This window comes from Anomaloglossus baeobatrachus, chromosome 6 (genome assembly GCF_048569485.1).
Source record: "Anomaloglossus baeobatrachus isolate aAnoBae1 chromosome 6, aAnoBae1.hap1, whole genome shotgun sequence".
NCBI classification, from domain to species: Eukaryota; Metazoa; Chordata; class Amphibia; order Anura; family Aromobatidae; genus Anomaloglossus; species Anomaloglossus baeobatrachus.
In genome coordinates this window covers 562991319-563010010 of record NC_134358.1, presented here as the reverse complement: position 1 = coordinate 563010010, position 18692 = coordinate 562991319, and the positions used below count along the sequence as shown (strand labels likewise).

General features: G+C 49.4%; 1 protein-coding gene across 2 annotated transcripts in view; it reads left to right on the top strand.

The window, feature by feature from the left end:
* The window catches only part of CCDC13 (coiled-coil domain containing 13), a 60982-nt gene that overhangs the window by 36451 nt on the left and 5839 nt on the right, over nucleotides 1-18692 (top strand). For both annotated transcript variants that reach the window (XM_075316891.1, XM_075316892.1), the window contains exons 11-13: nucleotides 228-355; nucleotides 1822-1902; nucleotides 16507-16772. In XM_075316891.1, coding sequence (XP_075173006.1) covers nucleotides 228-355; nucleotides 1822-1902; nucleotides 16507-16772 — 475 coding nt within the window. The remainder of the gene's footprint in view (nucleotides 1-227; nucleotides 356-1821; nucleotides 1903-16506; nucleotides 16773-18692) is intronic.

The following is an 18692-nucleotide window of genomic DNA, read 5'->3' as shown; positions in this document are numbered from 1 at the left end:
CTTGGTGATGTACGGCTCAGCATTGTGCTTGGTGATGTATGGCTCGGCATTGTGCTTGGTGATGTACGGCTCAGCATTGTGCTTGGTGATGTACGGCTGGATGTTATACATCGGGGAGGTGGGGGGATGGGTCGGATGTTATACACCGGGGGCAGTGGCACAATCGCTTCTTCCATACACTGCACTCACCTTCTGTTTTATGTGTAATTCTGGATTTCTAATCACAGAGCCCGTATGAAAAACAAGCGAGAAGTAAAAGTGCCGACACCAAAAAGTCAGCGGAGGGGATGAGAGGTGAGGACCGCACCCCGGAGAGATCAGCGTCAGACAGCGAGGACTCGCTCCACTCATGCAGGTAACAGGACCCCGGGAGCAGGGATCGGTAGCGGGATTATTACCGGTAGATGCTGTTCATAGATAAATCCAACCAGGAAACATTCCAGTATAAAGCTAAACTAAAAGCCACTTTGTGATGGCAGCGTGTATGTGACGGGGCAGCGCGGCAGTGCACAGTGTGGCAGTATTATTAGGTTATGCCGAGGATTGGTGATAACGTCCTGATCACTGGGGGCCCATAGTTGGTGCCAAGAACCGCGGCTGGAAAGGTCCTCCATGTGCATGGAGCAGTGGTCGATCCTGGACATTGCGGCTCCATTCACTGTTATGGGAGCTCTGCATGATAAGACCACCGCTCCATTCACTGTTATGGGAGCTCTGCATGATAAGACCCCTGCTCCATTCACTGTTATGGGAGCGCTACATGATAAGACCCCCGCTCCATTCACTGTTATGGGAGCTCTGCATGATAAGACCACCGCTCCATTCACTGTTATGGGAGCTCTGCATGATAAGACCCCTGCTCCATTCACTGTTATGGGAGCGCTACATGATAAGACCCCCGCTCCATTCACTGTTATGGGAGCTCTGCATGATAAGACCACCGCTCCATTCACTGTTATGGGAGCTCTGCATGATAAGACCACCGCTCCATTCACTGTTATGGGAGCTCTGCATGATAAGACCCCTGCTCCATTCACTGTTATGGGAGCGCTACATGATAAGACCACCGCTCCCTTCACTGTTATGGGAGTGCTGTATGATAAGACCACCGCTCCATTCGCTGTTATGGGACCGCTGCATGTTAAGACCCCTGCTCCATTCACTGTTATGGGAGCGCTGCATGATAAGACCCCTGCTCCATTCACTGTTATGGGAGCGCTGCATGATAAGACCCCCGCTCCATTCACTGTTATGGGAGCGCTGCATGATAAGACCCCCGCTCCATTCACTGTTATGGGAGCGCTGCATGATAAGACCACCGCTCCATTCACTGTTATGGGAGCGCTGCATGATAAGACCACCGCTCCATTCACTGTTATGGGAGCGCTGCATGATAAGACCCCCGCTCCATTCACTGTTATAGGAGCGCTGCATGATAAGACCCTCTCTCCATTCACTGTTATGGGAGCGCTGCATGATAAGACCACCGCTCCATACACTGTTATGGGAGCGCTGCATGATAAGACCCCCGCTCCATTCACTGTTATGGGAGCGCTGCGTGATAAGACCACCGCTCCATTCACTGTTATGGGAGCGCTGCGTGATAAGACCACCGCTCCATTCACTGTTATGGGAGCGCTGCATGATAAGACCACCGCTCCATTCACTGTTATGGGAGCGCTGCATGATAAGACCCCCGCTCCATTCACGGTTATTGGAGTTCTGCATGATAAGACCCCCGCTCCATACAGAATACATGCTCCGCTCTCTTCTATAGGACGGGGCTCGTATATAATGTCATTAATGTCTCCTCTCATCCAGGACAGTCTCCAAACTGGGCCATGAACTGATAGAGGCAGCGCCGGCCTCCACCGCTGCACGCCCCGGATCAGCACCGCACAGGTACACACCGCATTCACTGCATGGGATAATCAGTATAACCTACAGCTTTTATCAGGGGAAATACAGAAGCAGCAGATGACGATGACTCAGGAACCGGGGGAACAAGATCCACAGACCCCAACATCTCCCCCCATAAACTGATCTACACGACGCGCAACACCACTCATCAGGAGACCCCAAAAAGAGGCTAAACCCAGAAAATCATGTGAATAATGGGGTCTCGTTAAACCATAGGAATTTTTCTACTTGTTATATAAAATTAATGCTTTATTAATATCAAATGAACATACATACATGAATTACATAAAATAGGGGGGAAAAGGAAAGAGGATAGTTAGCCCTGTCCTTTCTCCTACCTCTAATACGGGGGTCGGCGTCCTACAGTTATAGACGCCCCCGTTCCACGACGACTGACCCTGGGTGGGCCCTACCAACAGAAACAAAAAACCTATTGCTCACAGTCATCAATAAGAGCTAATTATACATGACGTCTTTATAACAATAATTGCATACTTAGTTTAAGGTTCCAGATTGGTCCGATTTTCATATGTTTTTCTCTATGGTTACTCAAAGAGTTCACAACGCCTATATCTTTAAAGTGTAACCCTTGTGATCCTCACACCAGCAACCTATAATTTTGGGGAAAGCACATGGAGTAGGGCTCACTAAGATAATATAATATACATTACATAGGCACAGGTAAAAGGTAAAAAGAACTACCTTACTTAGATCTGAGAGAGTGAATACTTCCAGATGGTCAATCACCCTGTGGTAACACACGCTGGATCAGTGCTGACTCCTGCATTAATAGGCAGGAACTAGCACAGCCATGGACCTATATGAAAACATACAATACTTAGTATGTATCACAATTGTAAGCCATGCCCAGTAGTCCAGGAATTGGCAATATAACCATAATTAATTACCTGGATAATATCCCACAATGGGGTAACGGAAATCCCCAGCAGCAGGTATCTAAGATGTATAACAAGGAAGAATATATCGATCTATTTAAGTCTTTTAGCCTGTATTCCCACATGATGTAAAGGGTCCTACCTTTTGAGGTCCGTATGGAGGGTCCCAGGTCCGGTGCTCAGTGATCGCTAGCCTGTCTGGACTGAGCACCCTTTTTAAAGCAGGGTTTGGCGCCATAATCCGGAGAACCGGAAGTGACGTTACGCCATTTGTTCCCCACCTCCTCTGATTCCCGGTGCTAGGTTTACGTCATCGTCATCACCCGATCATGTGACCGGGTGATGTGCAACCATGTTTCCCTTCCCTGTGTCTTAGAGATAATGGTTCCGTGGTGAAAACTGTTCCACATACTCGCGCATGCGCAGTATCAATATTGTTCCCGTTTTTTAAAAAGAAAAGTATAAGTGCGTCTACAAAGAATTGTAGCATAAGTTATAATTCGATATGGCGTATACCCTGGTATATGTGGGTCATTAGACCCTGGGACCTTAATCTTTCGTTATACGGAGTTGTTGGTCCTAATTTGCTATTGCGTTAGGACACCCAATGTAAATAAGATATATTGATGGACTTAATCTATCATAATATAACAATTTGAGGGACAATTAAAAAATGAGTATGTTATTTATATATGTAGTAGGTCATAAATAACTAGTTACTAGTGTGTTGAGTACTGTAACTGAGGCCCATAGAATTTCTTATGGGTATATAGGATAAAAAAAGGGGGCGTCCACTACAGACATAGTGTCCCTAATTAGTGTGACTGGTAGGGTATGTGCGCACGTTGCTTTTTACCTGCTTTTTACCTGCTTTTTACCTGCTTTTTTGCTGCTTTTTCTTCTGCGCTGTTTAATGCCAAAATGGATGTGTTCTTCTGTTCAAGCAAAGTCTATGGGAATTTGGGTTTCTTGTTCACACTATGTTGTTCAAAATGCTGCCTTTTTGTGGCAGAACTTTGGTCAAAAACTCAGCTTTGCAGTGCAAAACCCAAATAGCAAAAACAATTGACATGTTGCTTCTTTGAAAAGCTGAGTTTTTGACCAAAGTTCTGCCTCAAAAAGGCAGCATTTTGAACAACATAGTGTGAACAAGAAACCCAAATTCCCATAGACTTTGCTTGAATAGAAGAACACATCCATTTTGGCATTAAACAGCGCAGAAGAAAAAGCAGCAAAAAAGCAGGTAAAAAGCAACGTGCGCACATACCCGTACTTAGTTTTATTCAGATGAAGGGCGTGAAACTAATCTGTTCATTTAGGCCATCTGGATGCACTGAGCCCATCCAGAAGATCCATCTCGCTTCTCTTTGCAAAAGGAGCCACGTCCCAATTACCTTTTCTTTCTGGCTCCGGTATTGTTTCAATAGCTTTGAAACCAATACCTTCCGTTTTTCCTGCATGTTCCAAATTTATATGGCGTGCAATTGGTGTGTCACGTTGATTCCTGATATCTCCAAGGTGTTCCCCTATCCTGACCCTGAACTGTCTTTTTGTTTTACCTACATAGTTTTTGGGGCACCCACAGCTGAATAGGTAGATAACCCCCTGGGTCCGACAATTGGCGAAGTTTCTATTAGTGTATATTCTGCCTGTCTTTGCGCATTGAAAATCCTTAGAGGGGGAAATAAATTTACAGAATTTGCAAGACCCACACCGAAAGGTGCCATTTTCTCTTGACCTCAGCCACATACTCCCGGATGTCGTTGGGGCCACATAGTGACTTCTAACTATGTGGTCCTTCAGATTTCGACCTCTTCGGAAGGTCACTGAGGGGTAAGGAAGGATATTGTCCACAATGTCCAAGTCCTGTTTCAATATACCCCAATACTTCCCAAGTATCTTCATGACCTGGTTATTTTGGTCATCAAAGGTTCCTACTAGTCTGGTTATCCCTCCTACTTTCTCTCTAAGTGTAGAATTTAGTAACACATGTCTATCCTTACCTGCCGCGAATTTGTAGGCTTTGTGGATCACCCTACCTGGGTATCCCCTATCCAAGAACCTCCTAGTGAGTTGGCCTGCCTGTCTGTCAAACTCATGTTTGTCTGAGCAATTCCTGCGTATCCGCAGGAATTGGCCCTTCGGTATACCTCTTTTTAGACTCTCGGGGTGGTGGCTATTCCACTGGAGAAAGCTATTGGTGGCACTCGGTTTCCTGTATAGGGTTGTTTGTGGAACAACACTTTGTTATTCCACTTATTTTCTAGAGTGGTGAAAAGGAATTTATCAGTACGGGTTAGTAGTAGTGTCCTGACACAAACTTGACACCCTTTGGAGATAATCATTGGATAATAATGAGGGCATTATTTATTCTGTGTTTTTTCAGAATTACCAAACGGAATATCCTTCAAGGTACAGTTGCAAAGCCCCTGATGAGCCCTTAGAATTTAAAAAAAAAAAGGGCGAAACGCGTCGGGCAGTCTTTTGAAAAACTAATTGGGCAGCAAATTATTCTATATGTTTTCCTATCTGTATCTGTTACTGAGCACACAGACCAACTGACAGTCTCTGACCCTAAAGGTACCGTCACACTAAGCAACTTACCAGCGATCCCAACAACGATAGGGATCGCTGGTAAGTTGCTAGGAGGTTGCTGGTGAGATGTCACACTGCGACGCTCCAGCGATCCCACCAGCAACCTGACCTGGCAGGGATCGCTGGAGCGTGGCTACACGAGTTGCTGGTGAGCTCACCAGCAACCAGTGACCAGCCCCCAGCGCAGCGTGGAAGATGCTGCGCTTGGTAACTAAGGTAAATATCGGGAAACCAACCCGATATTTACCTTGGTTACCAGCGCACGGAGCTACACGTGCAGAGAGCAGGGAGCAGCGCACACTGAGCGCTGGCTCCCTGCTCTCCTAGTTACAGCACACATCGGGTTAATTACCCGATGTGTGCTGCAGCTAAATGTGCACAGAGCAGGGAGCAGCGCACACTGAGCGCTGGCTCCCTGCTCTCCTAGTTACAGCACACATCAGGTTAATTACCCGATGTGTGCTGCAGCTAAATGTGCACAGAGCAGGGAGCAGCACACAATGCTTAGCGCTGGCTCCCTGCTCTCCTAGTACAGCACACATGGGGTTAATTACCCGGTGTGTGCTGCAGCTAAATGTGCACAGAGCAGGGAGCAATGCACACTGAGCGCTGGCTCCCTTCTCTCCTAGCTACAGCACACATCGGGTTAATTAACCCGATGTGTCCTGCAGCTACATGTGCACAGAGCAGGAGCCGGCACTGACAGTGAGAGCGGTGGAGGCTGGTATCAAAGGTAAATATCGGGTAACCAAGGACAGGGCTTCTTGGTTACCCGATGTTTACATTGGTTACCAGCCTCCGCAGAAGCCGGCTCCTGCTGCCTGCACATTTAGTTGTTGCTGTCTCGCTGTCACACACAGCGATCTGTGCTTCACAGCGGGACAGCAACAACTAAAAAATGGCCCAGGACATTCAGCAACAACCAGCGACCTCACAGCAGGGGCCAGGTTGTTGCTGGATGTCACACACAGCAACATCGCTAGCAACGTCACAAAAGTTGTTCGTTAGCAGCGATGTTGCTTAGTGTGACGGGGCCTTTAGGCCCCCAAATCCCCGTAGGTCATATGGTGATACAGACAAATTAGCCATTATTGACTGAGCACCTCTTCCTCACAGTGGTGTTACTATTGTTGGGGTTGATCCATTCTTTAGAGGGATGCACATGCTAATCAATAGGGAGGGCAACCCAGGGTCAGTCGTCGTGGAACGGGGGCGTCTATAACTGTAGGACGCCGACCCCCGTATTAGAGGTAGGAGAAAGGACAGGGCTAACTATCCTCTTTCCTTTTCCCCCCTATTTTATGTAATTCATGTATGTATGTTCATTTGATATTAATAAAGCATTAATTTTATATAACAAGTAGAAAAATTCCTATGGTTTAGCGTAATATCTACTTTAATATTTAAATCGGTATATAATGAATAATGGGGTCTCCAATATTGTCTGTGCCCAAATATGATAAGAGCCGATCCCCACAGGGATGTAAATATCTAGGTTTATTACCCTCTTACCAAAGGGGTCCGCACGATCACGCCCCCAATAGTATATATCCCGGGTATTATGGTGCACTAGGGCTCATTGTTCCCCTTTATGGCCACTGATCCATTGCTGAATAGAGCTTCTCATAATGCAGAATCACACTGCTAATCTGCTGTTTGCTAAGAATAATGGTCAGCACCAGAGCTAGCCCCCCACATGTGCATAACAGTAATGTGAACCCCTCATATCAGTGACAGCAATGCTGAGTGCTGCCAATTGTCTGTATGCGGGGTCTGCTAATAAATGACAGGGCATTGTGCAGGGACCTGCTCCTCGTGTATGTACAGAGCCGCAGGAGGCTGCACAATGCTTAGATAGACTATCAGTGAGACTCATTGTCTGTATTTGGGTCGCACAGTATCACAGTAGATTACTTGGAGCTGGTGTGTTGGCAATGTATTGAATTTACAGTGCCTTGAGAAAGTATTCAGCCCCCTTGAATGTTTCAACCTTTTCCCACATTTCAGGCTCAAACATAAAGATAAAAATGTTAATGTTCTGGTGAAGAATCAACAACAAGTGGACACAATTGTGAAGATGAATGAAATGTATTGCTGTTTTAAACTTTTATAGAAAACTAGAAGGTGGCCCGATTCTACGCATCGGGTATTCTAGAATTTACGTATTGTGTAGTTCATGTATGATTTTTGTTATATATATATAGATGTTGTTGTGTGTAGTTACCAAGTGTTTGTGTAGGGCGCTGTACATGTTCTGGGTGTTGTCTGAGTGTGACGGGGGGTGAGAGCGGTGTTTGTGTGTTGCGTTGTTTGTGGAGCGCTGTGTGTCTGTAGCGTTGTGTGTGTGTGTTGCGCGGTTTGTGTGTGTGTGGTGTGTTTTGGGGGGAGGTGTGTTTTGTGCAATGTGTGTGTTGTGCGGTATGTGCGTATATTTGTGTGTGCAGCGTTGTCTGTGTGTGGGTGTCTGTGTAGGGCAGTTGTTTGTGGTTCCCAGTGTGTGTGTGTGGTGTGTTGTGCAGTGCGCGCGCGTGTGTGTGTGTTGGGGGGAGGTGTGCACTTCCCATCGTGCTCCATCCCCCATGCAATGCACTCACCATCGTGCTCCATCCCCTATGCTGCGCACCCCTCATCGTGCTCCATCTCCCATCCTGCGCACTCGTAAACGTGCTCCATCCGCCATGCAGCGCACTCCCCATCGTGCTCCATCCCCCATGCTGCGCACTCCCAAACGTGCTCCATCCGCCATGCTGCGCACTCCCAAACGTGCTCCATCCCCCATGCTGCGCACTCCCAAACGTGCTCCATCCGCCATACTCCGCACTCCCCATCGTGCTCCATCCCCCATGCTGCGCACTCCCCATCGTGCTCCATCCCCCATGCTGCGCACTCCCAAACGTGCTCCATCCGCCATGCTGCGCACTCCCCATCGTGCTCCATCTCCCATGCTGCGCACTCCCAAACGTGCTCCATCCGCCATGCTGCGCACTCCCAAACGTGCTCCATCCGCCATACTCCGCACTCCCTATCGTGCTCCATCCCCCATGCAGCGCACTCCCCATCGTGCACCATCTCCCATGCTGCGCACTCCCAAACGTGGTCCATCCGCCATGCTGCGCACTCCCAAACGTGCTACATCCGCCATACTCCGCACTCCCCATCGTGCTGCATCCCCCATGCTGCGCACTCCCAAACGTGCTCCATCCGCCATGCTGCGCACTCCCAAACGTGCTCCATCCGCCATGCTGCGCACTCCCAAACGTGCTCCATCCGCCATGCTGCGCACTCCCAAACGTGCTCCATCCGCCATGCTGCGCACTCCCAAACGTGCTCCATCCGCCATGCTGCGCACTCCCAAACGTGCTCCATCCGCCATGCTGCGCACTCCCAAACGTGCTCCATCCGCCATGCTGCGCACTCCCAAACGTGCTCCATCCTTCATGCTGCGCACTCCCAAACGTGCTCCATCCGCCATGCTGCGCACTCCCAAACGTGCTCCATCCGCCATGCTGCGCACTCCCAAACATGCTCCATCCGCCATGCTGCGCACTCCCAAACATGCTCCATCCGCCATGCTGCGCACTCCCAAACATGCTCCATCCGCCATGCTGCGCACTCCCAAACATGCTCCATCCGCCATGCTGCGCCAGCATCAGACTCTCTACCCGCAGCATCAGCCTCTCTCCTCCCAGCATCAGCCTCTCTGTCCCCAGCATCAGCCTCTCTGTCCCCAGCATCAGCCTCTCTGTCCCCAGCATCAGCCTCTCTGTCCCCAGCATCAGCCTCTCTGTCCCCAGCCTTCCCCTGGATAAGCCTCTCTCATCCCAGCATCAGCCTCTCTGTCCCCAGCATCAGCCTCTCTGTCCCCAGCATCAGCCTCTCTGTCCCCAGCATCAGCCTCTCCATCCCAGCCTTCCCCAGGATCAGCCTCTCTCATCCCAGCATCAGCCTCTCTGTCCCCAGCATCAGCCTCTCTGTCCCCAGCATCAGCCTCTCTGTCCCCAGCATCAGCCTCTCTGTCCCCAGCATCAGCCTCTCTGTCCCCAGCATCAGCCTCTCCATCCCAGCCTTCCCCTGGATCAGCCTCTCTCATCCCAGCATCAGCCTCTCTGTCCCCAGCATCAGCCTCTCTGTCCCCAGCATCAGCCTCTCTGTCCCCAGCATCAGCCTCTCTGTCCCCAGCATCAGCCTCTCTCATCCCAGCATCAGCCTCTCTCATCCCAGCATCAGCCTCTCTCATCCCAGCATCAGCCTCTCTGTCCCCAGCATCAGCCTCCCCATCCCAGCCTTCCCCAGGATCAGCCTCTCTCCTCCCAGCCTCCTCCAGCACGCCATGCTTCTCTGCCGACACTCACAGATCCGATCGCATACACTCACACACACCGACACACACCCGATCGCATACACTCACACACACCGGATCGCATACACTCACACACACCGACACACACCCGATCGCATACACTCACACACACACACATTGACTATATTGCACATACGCGCTCATACTCACAACATCCGGAGATACCACATGCTTCTGGCCATGTGATCCTCCGGCAGGTCCTGGAAGGTCACAACAGCAGAGTATCGAGGCCGAGAAGCAAGCGATATCGCCGGATGCTGTGAGTGTGTGGATGCGATGTGTGTGTGTGAGGTGTTTGTGAGAGTGAGTGTGATCTGATGTGTGTGTATGTGTGTGTGTGTGTGCTGTTATGTGTGTGCGTGTGGATCTTCCGCCGCTGCAGGTTGTACAGTACTCACCTGGGAGCCGTGACCGTGTCAGTTCGGGGAATGCGCGGGGGAGGGGCAGAGCTAACGTCCATTGCGTGAGGGGGGCGGGGTGTGGCGTGGCCGAGTTGCCAATGCCTGCAGGGTGCCGGGGCGAGAGGCCAATCTGTGGGGGGGCGGAGCCTGGGCGAGCGGCTGGCCAATCCGTGTGGGGGCGCAGCCTGGGCGAGTGGCCAATCTGTGTGGGGGGGCGGGGCCATGGCGAGCCCAGCGGCCAATCAGCTTTGTGTCACCGTAAGGACACAATGTCACCGGAAGGACACAATTTTGAAGCATGACAGACAGACAGACTAAGGCAATTATATATATAGATAACTGAAAAGTGAGGCGTGCAATATTATTCATCCCCTTTACTTTCAGTGCAGCAAACTCACCCCAGAAGTTGATTGAGGATCTCTGAATGATCCAATGTTGTCCTAAATGACTGATGATGATAAATATAAGCCCCTGTGTGTAATCAAGTCTCCGTATAAATGCCCCTGCTCTGTGATAGTCTCACTGCTCTGTGTAAAGCGTAGAGAGCATCATGAAGACCAAGGAACACAACAGGCAGGTCCGTGATACTGTTGTGGAGAAGTTTAAAGCCGGATTTGGTTACAAAAAGATTTCCACAACTTTAAACATCCCAAGAAGCACTGTGCAAGCGATCATATTGAAATGGAAGGAGGATCATACCACTGCAAATCTACCAAGACCCGGCCGTCCATCCAAACTATCATCTCACACAAGGAGAAGACTGATCAGAGATGCAGCCAAGAGGCCCATGATCCCTCTGGATGATCTGCAGAGATCTACAGCTGAGGTGGGAGAGTCTGTCCATAGCACAACAATCAGCCGTACACTGCACAAATCTGGCCTTTATGGAAGAGTGGCAAGAAGAAGCCATTTCTCAAAGATATCCATAAAAAGTGTTGTTTAAAGTTTGCCACAAGCCACCTGGAGACACCAAACATGTGGAAGAAGGGGCTCTGCTCAGATGACACCAAAATCACACTATTGGGGCACAATCCAAATGATATGTTTGGCGTAAAAGCAACACAGCTCATCACCCTGAACACACCATCCCCACTGTCAGACATGGTGGTGGCAGCATCATGGTTTGGGCCTGCTTTTCTTCAGCAGGGACAGGAAAATGGTTAAAATTGATGGGAAGATGGATGGAGCCAAATACAGGACCATTCTTGAAGAAAACCTGTTGGAGTCTGCAAAAGACCTGAGACTGGGACGGAGATTTGTCTTCCAACAAGACAATGATCCCAAACATAAAGCAAAATCTACAATGGAATGGTTCACAAATAACCGTATCCAGGTGTTAGAATGGCCAAGTCACAGTCCAGACCTGAACCCAATCGAGAACCTGTGGAAAGAGCTGAAAACTGCTGTTCACAAACGCCTCCATCCAACCTCACTCAGCTCCAGCTGTTTACAAAGGAAGAACGGGCGAGAATTTCAGCCTCTCCATGTGCAAAACTGATAGACACAAACCCCAAGTGACTGCAGCTGTAATCGCAGCAAAAGGGGGCGCTACAAAGGATTAACGTGAAGGGGATGAATAATATTGCACGCCACAATTTTCAGTTATTTTATTTTAAAAGTATAAATTTCCTTCATCTTCACAATTGTGCCACTTGTTGTTGATTCTTCACCAGAACATTAACATTTTTATCTTTATGTTTGAGCCTGAAATGTGGGAAAAGGTTTAAAAATTCAAGGGGGCTGAATACTTTCGCAAGGCGTTGTATTGGGGTTTAACATTGCAACATTAAATTGAACATGTCACCAGGTTTTCCCCTATGAGTGGCGGCCACCACCAGTGAGCCCTTATATACAGGATTCTAGAATTACTGTATATAAGAGCCCAGACCACACTGTAGAAAGTAAAAAAAAAGGTGTTTTCTACATTATACAGAGCGGCCTGGGCTCTTATATACAGATTCTGGAGTCCTGTATATAAGAGCTCACTAGTGGTGGTCGCAGCTCATAAGGGAAAATTCTGTTGACAGGTTCCCTTTAAGCACTTTTCAGCAATGGATCAGTGGCCATAAAGGCTGAGCCCTAGTGCACCATAATACCCGGGATATATACCATTGGGGAGTGATTGTGCGGACCCCGCGGGTATGAAGATAATTCACCTAGATATTTACCTCCCTGGGGGGATCAGCTCTTATCATATTTGGGCACAGAAGATATTGGAGACCCCATTATTCATACGATTTTCTGGGTTTAGCCTCTTTCCTTTTTAGGGTCTCCTGATGAGTGGCGTTGAGCGTCGTGTAGATCAGTTTATGGGGGGAGATGTCGGGGTTTATGGATTATTTATTTTATTCTCCCGGTTCCGGATTCTCAGGACATCGTCATTTACCTCTAGTGCTTATGTATTAATCATTGTCCTAATAAAGATTATAATTTATATTGAATGTCAGTGAAGTTGTACTGCTCTGGGATTATCATGAATATTCAGGGATTTGGAGTCATTCATTGCATCACACCTAATAGCATCACTAGTGCATCCATAATGTCAGACATCACTAGTGCACACAATGATACTGCAGACATTACTAGTGCACATGATGGCTCTGCAGACATTACTAGGGCACATGATGGCTCTGCAGACATTACTAGTGCATATGATGGCTCTGCAGACATTACTAGTGCACATGATGGCTCTGCAGACATTACTAGTGCACATGATGGCTCTGCAGACATTACTAGTGCACATGATGGCTCTGCAGACATTACTAGTGCACATGATGGCTCTGCAGACATTACTAGTGCACATGATGGCTCTGCAGACATCACTAGTGCACATGATGGCTCTGCAGACATCACTAGTGCACATGATGACTGCAGACATTACTAGTGCACATGATGGCTCTGCAGACATTACTAGTGCACATGATGGCTCTGCAGACATTACTAGTGCACATGATGGCTCTGCAGACATTACTAGTGCACATGATGGCTCTGCAGACATTACTAGTGCACATGATAGTGTCAGACATTACTAGTGCACATGATGGCTCTGCAGACATTACTAGGGCACATGATGGCTCTGCAGACATTACTAGGGCACATGATGGCTCTGCAGACATTACTAGTGCACATGATGGCTCTGCAGACATTACTAGGGCACATGATAGTGTCAGATATTACTAGTGCACATGATGGCTCTGCAGACATTACTAGTGCACATGATGGCTCTGCAGACATTACTAGTGCACATGATGGCTCTGCAGACATTACTAGTGCACATGATAGCGTCAGGCATTACTAGGGCACATGATAGCGTCAGGCATTACTAGGGCACATGATGGCTCTGCAGACATTACTAGGGCACATGATGGCTCTGCAGACATTACTAGTGCACATGATGGCTCTGCAGACATTACTAGTGCACATGATAGCGTCAGGCATTACTAGTGCACATGATAGCGTCAGACATTACTAGGGCACATGATGGCTCTGCAGACATTACTAGTGCACATGATGGCTCTGCAGACATTACTAGTGCACATGATGGCTCTGCAGACATTACTAGGGCACACGATGGCTCTGCAGACATTACTAGTGCACACGATGGCTCTGCAGACATTACTAGTGCACACGATGGCTCTGCAGACATTACTAGTGCACATGATGGCTCTGCAGACATTACTAGGGCACATGATGGCTCTGCAGACATTACTAGGGCACATGATGGCTCTGCAGACATTACTAGGGCACATGATGGCTCTGCAGACATTACTAGGGCACATGATGGCTCTGCAGACATTACTAGTGCACATGATGGCTCTGCAGACATTACTAGTGCACATGATGGCTCTGCAGACATTACTAGTGCACATGATGGCTCTGCAGACATTACTAGTGCACATGATGGCTCTGCAGACATTACTAGTGCACATGATAGCGTCAGGCATTACTAGGGCACATGATAGCGTCAGGCATTACTAGGGCACATGATGGCTCTGCAGACATTACTAGGGCACATGATGGCTCTGCAGACATTACTAGTGCACATGATGGCTCTGTAGACATTACTAGTGCACATGATAGCGTCAGGCATTACTAGTGCACATGATAGCGTCAGACATTACTAGGGCACATGATGGCTCTGCAGACATTACTAGTGCACATGATGGCTCTGCAGACATTACTAGTGCACATGATGGCGTCAGGCATTACTAGGGCACATGATGGCTCTGCAGACATTACTAGTGCACATGATGGCTCTGCAGACATTACTAGGGCACACGATGGCTCTGCAGACATTACTAGGGCACATGATGGCTCTGCAGACATTACTAGGGCACATGATGGCTCTGCAGACATTACTAGGGCACATGATGGCTCTGCAGACATTACTAGGGCACATGATGGCTCTGCAGACATTACTAGTGCACATGATGGCTCTGCAGACATTACTAGTGCACATGATGGCTCTGCAGACATTACTAGTGCACATGATGGCTCTGCAGACATTACTAGTGCACATGATGGCTCTGCAGACATTACTAGTGCACATGATGGCTCTGCAGACATTACTAGTGCACATGATGGCTCTGCAGACATTACTAGTGCACATGATGGCTCTGCAGACATCACTAGTGCACATGATGGCTCTGCAGACATCACTAGTGCACATGATGACTGCAGACATTACTAGTGCACATGATGGCTCTGCAGACATTACTAGTGCACATGATGGCTCTGCAGACATTACTAGTGCACATGATGGCTCTGCAGACATTACTAGTGCACATGATGGCTCTGCAGACATTACTAGTGCACATGATAGTGTCAGACATTACTAGTGCACATGATGGCTCTGCAGACATTACTAGTGCACATGATGGCTCTGCAGACATTACTAGGGCACATGATAGTGTCAGACATTACTAGTGCACATGATGGCTCTGCAGACATTACTAGTGCACATGATGGCTCTGCAGACATTACTAGTGCACATGATGGCTCTGCAGACATTACTAGTGCACATGATAGCGTCAGGTATTACTAGGGCACATGATAGCGTCAGGCATTACTAGGGCACATGATGGCTCTGCAGACATTACTAGGGCACATGATGGCTCTGCAGACATTACTAGTGCACATGATGGCTCTGCAGACATTACTAGTGCACATGATAGCGTCAGGCATTACTAGTGCACATGATAGCGTCAGGCATTACTAGGGCACATGATGGCTCTGCAGACATTACTAGTGCACATGATGGCTCTGCAGACATTACTAGTGCACATGATAGCGTCAGGCATTACTAGGGCACATGATGGCTCTGCAGACATTACTAGTGCACATGATGGCTCTGCAGACATTACTAGGGCACACGATGGCTCTGCAGACATTACTAGTGCACACGATGGCTCTGCAGACATTACTAGTGCACACGATGGCTCTGCAGACATTACTAGGGCACATGATGGCTCTGCAGACATTACTAGGGCACATGATGGCTCTGCAGACATTACTAGGGCACATGATGGCTCTGCAGACATTACTAGTGCACATGATGACTCTGCAGACATTACTAGTGCACATGATGGCTCTGCAGACATTACTAGTGCACATGATGGCTCTGCAGACATTACTAGTGCACATGATGGCTCTGCAGACATTACTAGTGCACATGATGGCTCTGCAGACATTACTAGGGCACATGATGGCTCTGCAGACATTACTAGGGCACATGATGGCTCTGCAGACATTACTAGTGCACATGATGACTCTGCAGACATTACTAGTGCACATGATGGCTCTGCAGACATTACTGGTGCACATGATGACTCTGCAGACATTACTAGTGCACATGATGGCTCTGCAGACATTACTAGTGCACATGATAGTGTCAGACATTACTAGTGCACATGATGACTGCAGACATTACTAGTGCACATGATAGTGTCAGACATTACTAGTGCACATGATGACTGCAGACATTACTAGTGCACATGATGGCTCTGCAGACATTACTAGGGCACATGATGACTCTGCAGACATTACTAATGCACATGATGACTCTGCAGACATTACTAGTGCACATGATGGCTCTGCAGACATTACTAGTGCACATGATGGCTCTGCAGACATTACTAGTGCACATGATAGTGTCAGACATTACTAGTGCACATGATGACTGCAGACATTACTAGTGCACATGATGACTGCAGACATTACTAGTGCACATGATGGCTCTGCAGACATTACTAGTGCACATGATGACTCTGCAGACATTACTAGTGCACACGATGAGATTTCAGGCTGTAATTGAGCTATTGTTCTCTGGTGACAGCCCGGAGCTGCGGCTTTGGCAGGCGCAGGCTGCGGAGTTCAGAGCGCTGTGCCAGGCCGCCGAGGTGGAGCGGGACCGTCTGGTGGAGTTTGTGTCCGTCCTGCAGAGGAGGGTGGAGGAAAGCAACAAGAAGGTCCTGGAGGCCGAGAAGAAGCTTCAGGAGGAGAGGAAACGCTCCGTGCTCCTGGAACAGCAGATGGAAAAGATGAAGATGGAGGCAGGAAAAAACGGAAGTACCCAGAAGCTGTCTGCCCGCGGCAAGGCTGGTACGTAACCGCCATCTGTGGAGTTCAGGGGTCAGGTGTGGAGTCACCTATAATACAGGGAGAACGGAGACCCCAGGGATAATACAGGGGCAACACACGCCTGGCCGAGGATGGTCAATCCCATTATATATCCCTGGCGCCCCCTGCTGGTTCACTGTCTTCATAGACCAGCCGCGCTTCCATCGCTCCAGGGGTTGCAGTAGTAAGCACTGAACGGAGCGTTTCTCCCCCTAACACTGCGTTTTCTTTGTCGCTCCATTGGGAGACCCAGACAATTGGGTGTATAGCTTCTGCCTCCGGAGGCCACACAAAGTATTACACTTAAAAGTGTAAGCCCCTCCCCTCTGCCTATACACCCCCCCGTGCATCACGGGCTCCTCAGTTTTTATGCTTTGTGTTGAAGGAGGCACACATGCACGCAAGCTCCACAATTTAGTCAGCAGCAGCTGCTGACTATATCGGATGGAAGAAAAGAGGGCCCATAACAGGGCCCCCAGCATGCTCCCTTCTCACCCCACTCTGGTCGGCGGTGCTGTTAAGGTTGAGGTACCCATTGCGGGTACAGAGGCTGGAGCCCACATGCTGTTTTCCTTCCCCATCCCTTAGGGGCTCTGGGTGAAGTGGGATCCTAACCGGTCACCATGCATGGGACCGGGCTCCCTCCGCAGCCCCTGGGGGAATCTGCTGGACAGAAGCCGGGTATCATCAGGGACAAGGCCCTGCTACTCTGAGGTACTCTGTGTCCCCTTGGGGACGGCGCATAGAGCGCCTGTGTTATGGACGCTAATGCAGCTGCTGGGTGTGTTAGTGCGCCGGGACTACCGCGCTGACCGCGCTTGTTTGCCGGCCGCGCTTATTACTTTAGTCCCCGGCTTTTGCGGCCTAGTACCGCATACTCCCGCCCCCGGGCCTGCCCTTCAGGGGTAAGGGCGGGACGCTGCACTGGACGTCAGCGCTGAGGGCTGGAGCATACTTTGTATCCTCCTCCCCCCTCACTGAGCACCGTGGGGCACCAGATTCCCGCACTTTCTGAGGCACGCCCACGGCTCCCTCCTCCTCTCAGAACGCTGGCAGCCATTCCTGTCAGCACTTCAGACGCTGGAGAATTTCAGAGGGGAGACAACACCGAGCTCCACAGCTCTGGGAGGCCCGGGCAGGGAATCTGGTGGTCACACAACCGCTGCAGGCGGTCGGTAAGCCGCACCTGTTACTAGGTGCTGGCCCCCTGGGTGCCGAAGTGTATATTTATATACTTATTTTGTATACATTTACTCTATACGGCTGCACTATTTGCTTTTGGCTATATACCCTCACTGATTGCTCTAAGGGGAGACAACAGCATGTCGTCCGCAAAAAGCAAGGGTGCCAAGGCACAGGCTTACTTTGCAACCTGTACCTCATGTGCGGCTATGCTACCTGCAGGTTCCACCTACCCTCATTGTGTGCAATGCTCGGCCCCTGTGACACTCACTCAGCCGGAGCCTCTGCCACTGGTGGAACCCCCGGCCCAGGTGGAACCACCTGCTGCCACTGTCCAGGTGACAGGGACAGAGTTTGCAGTATTCGCTGACAAACTGTCTGAGTCTATGGATAAATGGTCTGTTAAAATACTAGAAGCTTTGCAGTCCAGACCGGTAACACTGGCCCCGGGCACAGTTGAATCATTGACCCCAGGCCCCCCTCGGTTGGAGCAGCAAAGTGCTCCTGGGGCGACTCATAGGTCCCACGGTGAGGACTCTGACACGGACCGCAGTCCCAGACCGACTAAGCAGGCTCGCTGGGAAATTCCCTCGACTTCATCACACTGCTCAGGGTCTCAGCATGAGGACTCTCTGGAGGATGAAGCGGAGGTGGCAGATCAGGGCTCTGATCCTGACGCCGCTCTCAACCTTGATACACCTGAAGGGGACGCCATAGTAA